At 36.6% G+C, this 13,362-nt stretch overlaps 1 protein-coding gene across 3 annotated transcripts in view; it reads left to right on the forward strand.

The window, feature by feature from the left end:
• Nucleotides 1-13,362, forward strand: part of PRIM2 (DNA primase subunit 2) — a 309,655-nt gene that overhangs the window by 56,857 nt on the left and 239,436 nt on the right. For all 3 annotated transcript variants that reach the window (XM_008691748.2, XM_008691750.2, XM_008691749.2), the window contains exons 6-7: nt 4,068-4,169; nt 6,471-6,608. In XM_008691748.2, the coding sequence (XP_008689970.1) occupies nt 4,068-4,169; nt 6,471-6,608 (240 nt within the window). The remainder of the gene's footprint in view (nt 1-4,067; nt 4,170-6,470; nt 6,609-13,362) is intronic.

Consider the following 13,362-nt stretch of genomic DNA (forward strand, 5'->3'; position numbering starts at 1 on the left):
TCGGAGACTTAACCGACTGAGCCACCCAGGCGCTCCTCTAAAATTTTTTCTTCTGTCTTGGCTATTCTTGGTCCTTTGCATGTCCATATACATTTTTTTTTAAAGATTTTACTTACTTATTTGAGAGAGAGAATGGGAGAGAGGGAGCATGGGGGGGGAGGGTCAGAGGGAGAAGCAGACTCCATCCGGGTCTCCAGGGTCATGACCTGAGCAGGAGGCAGTCATTTAACCAACTGAGCCACCCAGGCGCCCTCCATATACATTTTTAAATCAACTTGTAAGTGTCTGCACACACAGAGATGCAGAAGCTATTCTGATTTTGTTTGCGAGTGTATTGAATCTATAGGTCAATTTGAGGAGAATTGGTACATTTGCAATATTTGGTCTTCTGGCACATGTTTGTTATTTTCGTTTTCTCCAGTTTCCCTCAGTAAGGTTTTATAGTTTCTTTGTGAAGGCCTTGAACATCTTTTGTTAGATTTATTCTTAGGTACTTGATAGTTTTAATCTTGTTGTGAATGGGAGCTTTAAAAAAATTCCATTATTGAACTTGGCTGCTGACATATAGAAATACAAAATGGTTTTTTTGTATTTGACTTGTGTCCAGAAATCATATTTAATTAGGTCAGTAAGTCTAATTATTTGTGGATTTTTCTGTTTCTAAGGATACTAATCATATAAATCTGTGAATAATGACAATTTTATTTTTCAGTTTTTACCCTTTTTTTTTTTTTTTTTTTTGGTCTTACCTATCTGGTTCTCATTCATGGGGTCTTATTTCCATGTGTGCTTTGTTATTTTTGTGTGCTGGAGATGGTATTTGGGCAGTTATTTGGAGTACTGTATTGAAATGTAGGAGGATTACATCTTTTTCCCAAAGGGTTTTCATTTGTTTCTTTCATGGGCCTGTAGGAAGTGCTAGTTCAGGATAATTTTAATTTAAATCCAAAATCTGAGGTCCCTGGCCCATTAGATAATTAGATACTGGGCTGCAGATCCATATGAAGACTGATAAACTTCTGGTTCACACCCACCTAAGTCCTTAAGTGTCCTAGAGAGTAGGGCATAGTTTCCACTTTTGGCAGGGTTTCCATGAATTTACTTTCCCAGGATTAGCAAGTATAAAAGTAGGCTTTCAGTGACAGGGCTTATCTGTAAGTCTGGCAGTTCCTAAGTAACCTATGAGAACTTTGATGCAGATGAATTGGTCTAAATCACCTAGTCCACAATTACTGCAACTGAAGGCATTTTTTGATGATTCCACTGAGTTTTTAATTTCTGTTCTTGAATTTTTTGTCTGTTTCTGGAATGAATCTCTTTCACAAATCACTTTTTATAGTTTCCCATTCATGCAGCTATCATCACATTTGTCTTTTATTTCTTTACACATATTAATATAGTTATTATCTGTATACTTTGAGTCTTACTCTCTTATTACTCACGAAGTGATGTTTTATTGTGAGCTTGTTATAAAATACAGTATGCTTGACATTGTATTTGAAGACGAGTTTGCAGGAATCCTTTGAGGCATGCTGGAATGTGCTTTCCTACATAGAGGATTTGAGTTTGCTTCTGCCAGGTGTCTGGGATATTTGGCTCGGGGACCACCTTGAAACAAGTTCAGGGCTTGGGATTTCACTGATGGCATTTGAGCAGAAGGATTCTTGTTAGATACTCCACTTTCATTTGAGCCTGAGTTTATATATATATTAATCTGTGCTTTAAAGAAGATGCTTTTATTATTTATTTATTTGAGAGAGAGAGAGATTGAGAGCGAGATGAGCGGGGGGAGGGGCAGAGGGAGAGGGAGAAGCAGGCTCTTTGCTGAGTACGGAGCTTCTTGGAGAGCTAGATCCCAGGACCCTGGGATCATGACCTGAGCCGAAGGCAGATGCTTAACCAACTGAGCCACCCACGTTCCCCTAAAGAAGATGCTTTTAAAAATTTTCTCATTGTTCTTTCTTTGACTTTTGTGAGAGATTGATCTGAATAATATAGCTTGCTTTACTGAAACATCAAGTTCTACTGAAATTTATTAACTCAAATACCTGTTGTTGGACATTGAGTTTTTTTTTTTTTTTTCTTATTGTAAATAACATTGTGAGGAAAAGAAATTGTTTCTATATGTGTATCTCCTGTTATTTACTTCAGACTAATTCTGGAAGTGAAATTGTTAGGATCTGCTTGTTTTAAGGCTTTCTGATATGTATTGTCAAAGTGCCCTACACACAGATTGTTCTGACACTGTGTTTTCTAAATCTTTGAAATTTTTTCCATTTTAATAGGTATAAACTACTGCATTATTTTAATTTACTCCCCTCCCCATTCTTCACCGCCCCCTTTTTAAAAGAGAGTGCATGCTTTCCAGGGGGGGAGGAGCATGGGGGGGAGGAGAGAGAGAGAGAGAATCTTAAGCAGGCTCCATGCTCAGTGCAGAACCTGGCATGGGGCTTAGTCTCAGGACCCTGAGATATGACCTAAGCCAAAGTCAGTGATAGGATGCTTAACTGACTGAGCCACCCAGGCACCCCATCTTTCCCTTCCTAAATGGGAGTGTTTACCATGGTTATTCTGCCCCTGTTCTAGCACTGTTTATTGAGTGTATATGTGTGGGAGGTGTGTATGTATATGTGTGTAAGTGGAGAGGATAGATATTTTGTCTTTAACAAGAGAAGGTTTATTCTCTTCTGATATAGGGACTGTAAGCATCATATGTGGACGCTGAACTTTGAGATTAATGCCATACTGTATAGAACTTTTAGATTGTCTCATTTGTGATAGGAGTAAATGTATTTTGTAGCATAAGTTGAGTGAACTGTAAATTGGTGACTAGAAGAATATTGCAGTAATCTTTGATACTATTGACCAGTAAATTTGGATTCTCTTCTTTCTGGGCAACTGGTAGAATTATACTTCCCTGGTCCTTTGAAGGTAGCATGCTTATATGATATGCTTTTGTCAATGAAAAGTGAATGGAATTGACCTGCATAACTCTTAGGAAGAACCAGTTTGCCATTCGTGTTCCTTCTGCCTGTGATGCAGGAGATTGGAGCTTGCCTAAGCCATCTGGTTGCTTGGTGAGAACCACTGGTAGGGAAGCTTTCCTGCTCCCTGCCACTGCCTCCCCACCACCCTGTCATGAACATGTAGAAAAGCAGGAAATACCATTTTTTTGTTAAGCTGCTAAAAATTTTAAATTCTTTGTTACTGAACCATAACCTAGCCAGTCCTAACTACCATAGATTACTGTAAAAGTGATCAGGAAAGCTACAAAAGCTGATCATCTTGACACTTAGAGTAGAATTTTAATTTACTTTTATTGTTGTCACTTATGTGGTTATCGTCTGTGTTTTGCTTTTAGATTACTAGTACTTATGTCCTCCTACTACCTAGGGGTTTATTGAGAGTAACCTGGATGTTAAAGGATATAAATATTCCCCTCAGTATTTGGTTTATATTTTATCTTCATTTACAGATCTTTTATTTTTCTCTGTAGAATTTTGAAATTTTTATCTAGTCAGATCTTTATTTTTAAAGACATAATCAGTCTGAGATAGTAGATCTGTAGTTGTTCCTAGAAAAGCTGATGTTTTAAATTTGAAGTTGTTTTGTATGACTGGAAAATTGGGAAATAGTTAAACTATTTTAATTGCAGATACATATTTTAATAAATTAACAGAACTCTTGAATTGGGATGATGTTCCCAATTAGATTGTTATGCTCCCATAAACTGTTGTTAGTCTGTGTTAACCTGAGTTTTTATTATAATATCTTTCTTATTGTAATACCTTTGGGGTTTTTTGTTTATTGTTTTTTTGGTATATGTCCTCAGAAATTGGCAGAGTAGAAGTTTGAAAGTATATTGAATTTAAATTTTCTTTCATATTTTGGCTTTCTTAACAATAGTAATAATGAGTTATTACTCATATTGGAATGATTTGGGATACCAGGATTTTAAAATTTTTATAAAAGTATAGAATGCTTATTAGAACAGGAAAGAATTTTTTAATTTCTTTTTTTTAAGAACTTTAATTTTTTTAAACAGTATAAAATATATTTCCTTTTAGATAAGTGATGAAGAAAAGAGTCTCCGAGAACCAGAGATTCTTGCTTCATCACCCAGTTTGAATGGGTCTAAGATGGAGTTGGAGTCAGAGTCAGTTTGTAAGGTATGTAAACTTTTAAAATTTTTTAAAATTTAATTTTTTAAAATTAAACAAAAAAGGTTTTGTTAAATATATCACACTGAGCTTTATGTACATAGGTAATTAACCCAGTCATACAGCCTCTGGTCTCTACAGCTTCTCTTTCTCCTGCGCAGAATTCACCTTCACTCCATGGAGGGTGTGCCAACATTCTTTGCTGGGCTGTCTTGCTACAGAGCTTACACATCCTTCTAACCTTGTTTGGACTCTGACCCGGCCAAAGCAGGCCATTCTCTTAAAGGAATACTCTCTTCACGATACTTAGGCTTCTATACCCCATGCTCAGCTACCCCTGTAGGGATACTCTCTTCACCCACGGGGCTTCAACACCTTGTTCTGGATCACTGCTCTGTGTGATAGCCTTTTTCATCACTTTTGGGCTCTGATGCCATGCTTGAACTGTCTTTCCCACCTAGACTCTTTCTTATTCCATTTGGGCTCTGGCGCTTTCTGCCTGTTTGCTCTCCCCTGGCAAGACCTTCTTTAACATACTCACGTTCTGGCATCTTGAAGTGGGCCATCTCTGCAGCCCTCTTCCTCAGCACAGATAACTACTTTGCTTGAACCCATTGAACAGCTTTTGGACTGAATAATTCCATAAGGGGAAGGGAAAGATTTGATAGCCACAACACCACAATTTCCTTTGAAAAGGAAATTGATTATTGTCAGTGAGTGCCAGTAGTTAAAATCCTGCTTCCACAGTAGCTCCCTATTCCGACTTCCCTATCTCTACCATTTAGGCCATCAATCAGTCAGCTTTCCAAACGTAGGGTATGGGAATCAATATTTTTTCTTTGCACACCACACATTTCCCATTACTCTCTCTTCACATCACTTTTTGCTTCTGCTTGGGCATTTTTATTTCCACTGTGACCACTTTAATAAGCTAGAATCATGGAATATTAGAGCTAAAGAACCCCTAAGGGTCATTTATACCATCTCTCTCCCCTTCCCTGCTGAAATTTAGAAGCATTCGTTAAATATATAGAAATCATAAGTCTGGTCAGTCACAGAGTTTGGACTAGAACTCATGTTTCCAAACTATCCCTGTCTCTTGCCTGGATCATTGAAATAAACCCTCTAACCTCCTCCTCTAATATGTTCTGTGTAACTTGTTTGTTCGATGCTGTGTCATACACAAACCGCCCTGCAAAGCTGTTTGACTTTCCGTATGTGTCTGTTTTGTTTTCTCAACTAAGTGATGAACTTCTTTAGAACTGTGTTGTAGTCATAGAAATCTGTCACAAAAAAACCACATCTGTTTATTGGGTGGTATTATTGGATATGTAGAAGAATCTTAGGCATATATTTGGGGTTTTTAAAAGATTTATTTATTTGAGAGAGAGCGTGCATGAGTGGGGGGGAGGGGCAGAGGGAGAGAATCTTCAAGCATACTCCCCGATGAGTACAGACCCCGACTCAGGGCTTGATCCCATGACCCATGAGATCATGACCTGAGCCGAAACCAAAGCTGGATGCTTAACCAGCTGAGCCACCCAGGCGCCTCTTAGGCATATAGATTTAACTCCTTCTAAAACTTGGGTGACTAGGCAATTTGGGGATCATTCCTTTCACCTTATTTTTTACCACATTTTTAAAAAGAAAACCTGTATTGGAGAGTAAGGATGATTTTCAGTTTACTCATACCATATTCTCATATCATAAAATTTTAGGATAGTTCTCAGGATTTTAAAAAATGCAAGTGGAGTATTAAGTTTTTTAAATGATACTTAACTGGTAAGTACTTCAGTAGTGGAGCTGAACAGTTATTATTTCATTTCTTGGTGTTGACATTAGCTTTTCCAATGTATTTTTCTAGAATGGAAACAGATGAAGAAATTTAGAATTACTAGTACTTTTCACACTGAACATAATGTATACACATAATTGATGCAGAATAAAATTGAGGAATATGTCATTTGAGGGGAATGCAACGTGCTTAGAGGGCTTGAGTTGAGAGTTTAAAATCTTGAAGATTATAATTTGTAAATTCATGAGTTAAGAATAAAAATAATGCATTCTAACTTGGCTTATTATTTTTCAAAGCCATCTACTCCGAAACAAGCACATTTTTGGACCATCATTTCTTCCTAATGTTTGTTATTTTGTTTAAAGGGTTATAAATTGTTTTTTGTTTGTTTTTGATCTGCTGTGACAAATTAATTTCTTATAAGAAGAATTTTGTTCAGACTTCATATGTATGAAGATTTAGGAGGATTTCATGACAGGTACTGATTTATTTTCCTTGCTTCACTATGAATTCAGATCCCTTTTGCTGATGCTCTGGATTTGTTCCGAGGAAGGAAAGTCTATTTGGAAGGTGGCTTTGCTTATGTACCACTTAGAGACATTGTGGCAATCGTCCTGAATGAATTCAGAGCCAAACTGTCCAAGGCTTTGGCAGTAAGTATTTCAGTTTGTTTCTGTATTTACTTTATTTCCGCATAGTCACATTTCAATTATTACTCTTGGTAGTTTTGTTCTGTATTTCTTAAGAAATAATTTAATTTTTATAATGATATTTGAATTGCTTATGATGTCATACTGGTAATTTTAGAACCACTAGGTTTTTATGTTACTGCCCACGGTTAGTTTTCTTAGTTATCTTTCTTATAGTAGTAGTGAGCTGATTAATTTTGTGAGAGGCTTCTGTGGGTCGTGTCTTCAAGGTTGTGCTTTTTTTTCTTGGAGGTGGATTTCATATAAGGCCCTTCACAATTATTGTTGCCTGTGGTGTATATGACCCCTAGATTTCTGTTCTCAATTGGTATTTTGTATCAGTAGAGGACGATGTAGAAGAAAGCCTTTATATTAAGGAATAAAAACAGTGATATGCTAGTGCTGCAGTAAACAACCTATTGCTAAGTGAAAGTGGTGGTAGCGTTTGAATAAATAACATGAACAGGGGCTGCCTGGGTGGCTCAGTCGGTTAAGCATCTGCCTTCAGCTCAGGTCATGATTCCAGGGTCCTGGGATTGACTCCCACATTGGGCTCCTTGCTCAGTGGGGAGCCTACTTCTCCCTCTGCCTGTCGCTCCCCATCCTTGTGTGCACTCTCTCTCTTTGTCAAATAAATAAAATCTTTAAAAAAACAAAACCAAAAAGATGATAAGTGCTCTTCAGTGGATTTGTTGGAAGTGTTACACTTTATGACAACATCTTAAACATACGTGTTTTGGTAGGGGACTTGCACATCCCACTTAACATCAATGAGTTGATCATCCAGACAGAAAATCAACAAGGGAACAGTGGCTTCGATTAACAAATTGAACCAGATGGATCTAGCAGATATATTCAGAACATTCCATCCCCAAACAACAGAATACACATTCTTTTCAAGTGCACATGGGATATTCTTAAGAATAGGTCACATGTTAGACCACAAAACAAGTTTCAACAAATTCCAGAAGATTGAAATTGTATCATGCATTTTCGGTCACCACAACAGTATGAAATTAGAAACCAGTCACAAGAAAACTTGGGAAAGAACACAAATACACGGAGTTTAAATAACATGCTGCTAAATAATAAATGAGCCAACCAAGAAGTCAAAGAGGAAACCAAAAGATACATGGAAACGAATGAAAATACAATGGCAAGATTTTGGAGAGGCAACAAAAGCAGTTCTAAGAGAGAGGATAATAGCAATATAGACCTATCTATAGGCCTACCTATAGAAGCAATATAGGCTTCTATATAGCAATGTAGAAGCAAGGAAAACCACAAAGAACCTAACGTTACACCTAAAGGAGCTGGGAAAAGAAGAACAAACAAAACTCAAAATCAGTAAAAGGAAGGAAATAAGATTAGAGTAGAAATAAATGAAATAGAGATTAAAGAAACAATAGAATAGATCAGTGAAACCAGGAGTTGGTTCTTTTGAAGAGATCAACAAAATTGATAAACCTTTAGCCAGACTCATCAAAAAAAAAAAAAAAAAGTACTCATATAAAATCAGAAATGGGAGAGGAGAAATAATAGCTGATACCACAGAAATATAAAGGATAATGAAAGAATATTATGAAAAATTATATGCCAGCAAATTAGACAACCAAGAAGAAATGGATAAATTCCTAGAAATATTTAACCTTCCAAAACTGGATCAGGAAGAAAATGAAAATTTGAGCAGACTGATTACTAGCAATGTAATTGAATTGGTAATCAAAAATCTTCCAACAAACAAAAGTTCAGGAGCAGATGGCTTCACGGCAAATTCTACCAAATATTTAAAGAAGAGTTTATACGTATTCTTCTCAAACTGTTCCAAGAAATAGAAGGGGAGGGAAAGCTTCCAAATTCATTCTGTGAAGTCAGCATTACCCCGATAGCAAAAAATACTGCAAACATAGATGCAAAAATCTTGAACAGAATATTAGCAAACTAAATTCAGCAATCCATTAAAAAAATCATTAACCATGATCAAATGGGATTTCTTCCAGGCATGCAAGGGTGGTTCAGTATTCACAAATTGATCGGTATGATAAGGCACATCAATAAGAGGGTAAAAATTTTATGATCATTTCAATAGATGTAGAAAAAGCATTTGACAAAGTACAACGTCCATTCATGATAAAAAAAACTCTCAACAAAATAGGTTTAGAGGGAATGTACCTCAACATAATATAGGCCATATATGAAAAACCCACAGCTAACATCATACTCCATGGTGAAAAACTGAGAGGTTTTTCCCTGAGATCAGGGATGGAACAAGGATGTCCACTCTCGTGCCTTTATTTAACGCATTAGTGGAAGTCCTAGACACAGTAGTCTGACAAGAAAAAAGAAAAGAGATCCAAATTGGTAAGGAAAAAGTCAAACTTACACTATCTGCAGATGACATGATACTATATATAGAAAATCTGAAAGACTCCACTGAAAACTACTAGAACTGACAAATGAATTCAGTAGGGTCACAGATTACACAATTAACATATAGAAATCTTGCATTTTTTAAAAAGATTTTATTTATTTCAGAGAGAGAGAGAGAGCAAGCATGAGTGGGGGGAGGGGGAGAGGGAGAAGCAGATTCCCTGCTGAGCAAGGAGCCTGATGCAGAGGTCAATCCCAGGACCCTGGGATCGTGACCTGAGCTGAAGGCAGATGCTTAACCGACTTAGCCACCCAGGCACTCCGAAACCTTGCATCTCTACACACTAATAATGAAGTAGCAGAAAGAGAAATTAAGAAAACAGTTCTGAGTTCTGTTTATAATTGCACCAAAATGCTGATATAGCTGAGTTATATGTATTTCGGTAACCCCAGTCAGTAATAAAAAATATTTATACCAGAAAATATTCCACTTTTTAACTCCAAAGGGAAGATTGGCCTATACTTTTGGCTATAATCAGTATAGCTTAAAAACAGCTACATCACATAACCTTGAAGTTCTGAATCAAGTAAAAAAGAGGTATTTGAAAAAACATGCAAATTGAATAGAATGCTTAGGAATAAACTTAACCAAGGAAGTAAAAGAAGTATACTCTGAAAACTGTAAAACACTAATAAGAGAACTTGAAGATGATACTAACAAAGGGAAAGAAAGATATTCCATGTTCATGGATTGGGAGAACCAATATTGTTAAAATGTCCATACCGCCCAGAGCAATCTACAGATTTAATGCAATCCCTATCAAAACACCAACAGTATTTTTCACAGAACTGGAGCAAATAATCCTAAAATTTGTATGGAACCACAAAAGAGCCCAAATAGTCAAAGCACTCTTAAAAAAGAACAAAACTGGTGGTATCACAATCTCAAATTTCAAGGTAGACTATAAAGCTCTAGTACTCAAAACAGTATGGTCCTGGCATAGAAATATAAAACAGATCAATGGAACAGAATAGAGTCCAGAAATAAACTCATGCTTTGGTGATCAATTAATCTATAATCTATGACTAAGGAGGTAAGAATATACAATGGGAAGAAGTCTTTTCAACAAATGGTGTTGGGAAAACTGGACAGCTACATGCAAAAGAATGAAAATGACCACTTTCTTACATCATAATAACTCAGAATGGATTAAGGACCTAAAAGCGAGACCTGAAGCCATAAAAATCCTGGAAGGAAACATAGACATTATTAGTCTCTTGGACATCAGCTATAGGAACATTTTGCTAGACATGTTTCCTTTGGCAAGGCAAACAAAAGCAAAATTAAACTGTTGGGACTACTTCAAAATAAAAAGCTTTTCCACAGTAAACGAAACATCAACAAAACTAAAAGCCTACTACTGATTGAGAAAAGATATTTGCAGATGATGTATCTGATAAGGAGTTAATATCCAAATGTATTAAGAACTTGCTACTGCTCAATACTAAAAAAACAGTCTGATAAAAAATGGACAAAGCATCTGAATAAACATTTTTCCAAAGAAGACATACAGTTGGCCAAAGACATGTGAAAAGATGCCCAACATCACTCATCACTCAGGGAAATACAAATCAAAACCACAATGAGATACCACCTTACAGCTGTCAGAATGGCTGAAATCAAAAAGACAAGAAAGAAATATTGGCAAGGATGTGGAGAAAAAGGAACCCTTTTGTCTGTTGGTGGGAATTCAAAGTTGTGCAGTCACTGTGGAAAACAGTATGGAGGTTACTCAAAAGTTAAAAATAGAACTACCGTATGACCCAGCAATTCCACTACTGGGGGTATTTACACAAAGAATTTGAAAATGCTAATTCAAAAAGATATATGGACCCCTATGTTTATTGCAGCATTATTTATAATAGCCAAAATATGGAAGTAATCCAAGTGTCCATCAACAGATGAACGGATAAGAAGATGTGTGTGTGGACACAGAGAGAGAGAGAGAGAGAGGGAGAGGAATATTACTCAGCTATAAAGAATGAAATCTTGCCATTTGCAACAACATAGTTGGATCTAGAGGGCATAATCTAAGTGAAATAAGTCAGAGAAAGATACCATAGGATTTCACTCGTGGAATTTAAGGAATAAAAGAAGAGACAAAAAGGCAGACTCTTAAATACAGAGAACAAATTGGTGGTTACCAGAGGGGAGGTCAGTGGGGGATGGGTGAAATAGGTGAAGCAGATTAAGAGTACACTTGTCAAGATGAGCACTGAGTAATGTATAGAATTGTTGAATTATTATATTGTACACCTGAAACTAGTATAACACTGCATGTTAACTATACTTGAATAAAAATGCATTTTGCAGTATTGTTGCCTTTTAAAATGAGTCTAGTTTTTTAAAATAACATTGTGGTACTTGATGCAGAAGAGAACTTTAAATTTGTGGTGTGGCTCTTTTTAGGCCATACTGATCACAGTAGAAGCATAGGCCAAGCTTTTCTTTTGAGTTAAAAATTATAATATTTTCTTGTTTAAATAATTTTTATTATTGACTGGGGTTACCTAAATATGTATAATTCAACTCTTTCAGCATTTGGGAAGACTAAAATATTAACTGGTTTTATTGATAAGGCAGTTTATGAAAACACCTAGTGTAATAGGTGTTTACTAACTGTTAATATTCTTCTTCCTTCCCTAATTCTATATTTTTCACTTCAGAAACATTAACTTTACTGAGGATTTTTTAAAAATAGTTTCTTTAGTTGTTTGTGACTTAACTTGGGCCCTAATCTATTTATAGATGAAGATATAGTATCTTTCACTACTGTAAATCTCTGTGGCAGACACTAATGTTTGCCTACTAGTTGGCCATTCCCCTTGTTTTATTATTACTGGTCTTTTTTCACGCATTTTCTCTGCTGACACATTTTGTACAGCACTTCTTTGTATGAATCAGCTGTATACTTTTCAGGACTTTGGGCATCCCTATTTCTCATTTACTAAATGCTAGTAGTGGCCCTCCCAGTTCCCATGACAACCAAAAATATCATGCATTTCAGAAAGCTTCTGGAGTGTTGGTGCCAACCCTGTGCTGATTTGGTAGTTTTCCTTCTCTTTTACAAATTGTTAATCTGTGCACATGATATAATAATTGTGGCTGAAAAATGTGAGAAGTTGTTTGGGTGCTTCTGAAAGAAAGTTTTTTTCTTTTTTTTTTTCTCCCCTCCCCTCCCCTCCCCTCTCCTTCCCTCCCTCCCTCCCCCCCTCCCTCCCTCCCTCCCTTCCTTCCTTCCTTCCTTCCTTCCTTCCTTCCTTCCTTCCTTCCTTCCTTCTTTCAGATTTTATTTATTTGTCAGAGAGCACAAGCAGGGGGAGCTACAGGTAGAGGGAAAAACAGGCTCCCCACTGAGCAGAGAGCCTAATGTGGGACTTGATCCCAGGGCCCTGGGATCATGACCTGAGCCGAAGGCAGATGTTTAACTGACTGAGCCACCCAGGCGTCCCATAAAAGAAAGTTTTTCTTGCCAATAAAAATGAGCACATGCCTATTTGCTGTTCAGTTTATCTTTCTAATAATGCAATGTGCAAAGAAGGATATGTGCAGTTTTTTGCAAATTTTATAATTTGTTTTGTGCAGAAGGTGGAAGCTCTAAATATACTGAGATTAAAGACAAGCGCTTTAAGTTCCTAAGTTAGTAACACTTCCATTTTTTCAGCAAATTGCGTTTAAGTTTTGTACCTTGTTGGTAAAAAAAAATAAAGCATATGAACTTTGAGTTTATTTCTCTTTTTTTCACTCCGGCTCATTCTTTCCGCCCTCCAAAGTAACTTTAAAGGGGCGCATGGGTGGCTTAGTCGGTTGAGCATCCGACTCTTGATCTAAGCTCAGGTCTTGATCTGAGGGGTGGTGAGTTCAAGTCGTGAATTAGGGTCCATGCTACTTAAAACAGAACAAAACAAAAACAAAGTAACTTAAAAAAATGAATGTTTTACAATTTTGAAATAATTACATACTTAAAAAAAGTTGCAAGTAAAACAATAGCTTTTTGCCACAGCCATTTGAGAATAAGTTTCCAGCCTGATGTCTCATTACCCCTAGTACTTTAGGTTGTAATTTCTATAAACAGATGTTCTCCCATAACCACAGTTCAACTTTGAAAATAAGCAAATTAGCATCAATACATGAGTGCCATCTAATCCTCAGACCGCATCCAAGTTTCACAGTTGTCTCAATTACATGCTTTATTTCAGAAGGATACGGTCTTCTATCACATGTGTTACTTAGTAATTTTTTTTAGTCTCCTTCAGTCTGGAGCGGGTTCTTAGTTTCTGTTGGACT

The sequence above is a fragment of the Ursus maritimus genome, unplaced genomic scaffold, assembly GCF_017311325.1.
Source record: "Ursus maritimus isolate PB19 unplaced genomic scaffold, ASM1731132v1 scaffold_29, whole genome shotgun sequence".
NCBI classification, from domain to species: domain Eukaryota; kingdom Metazoa; phylum Chordata; class Mammalia; order Carnivora; family Ursidae; genus Ursus; species Ursus maritimus.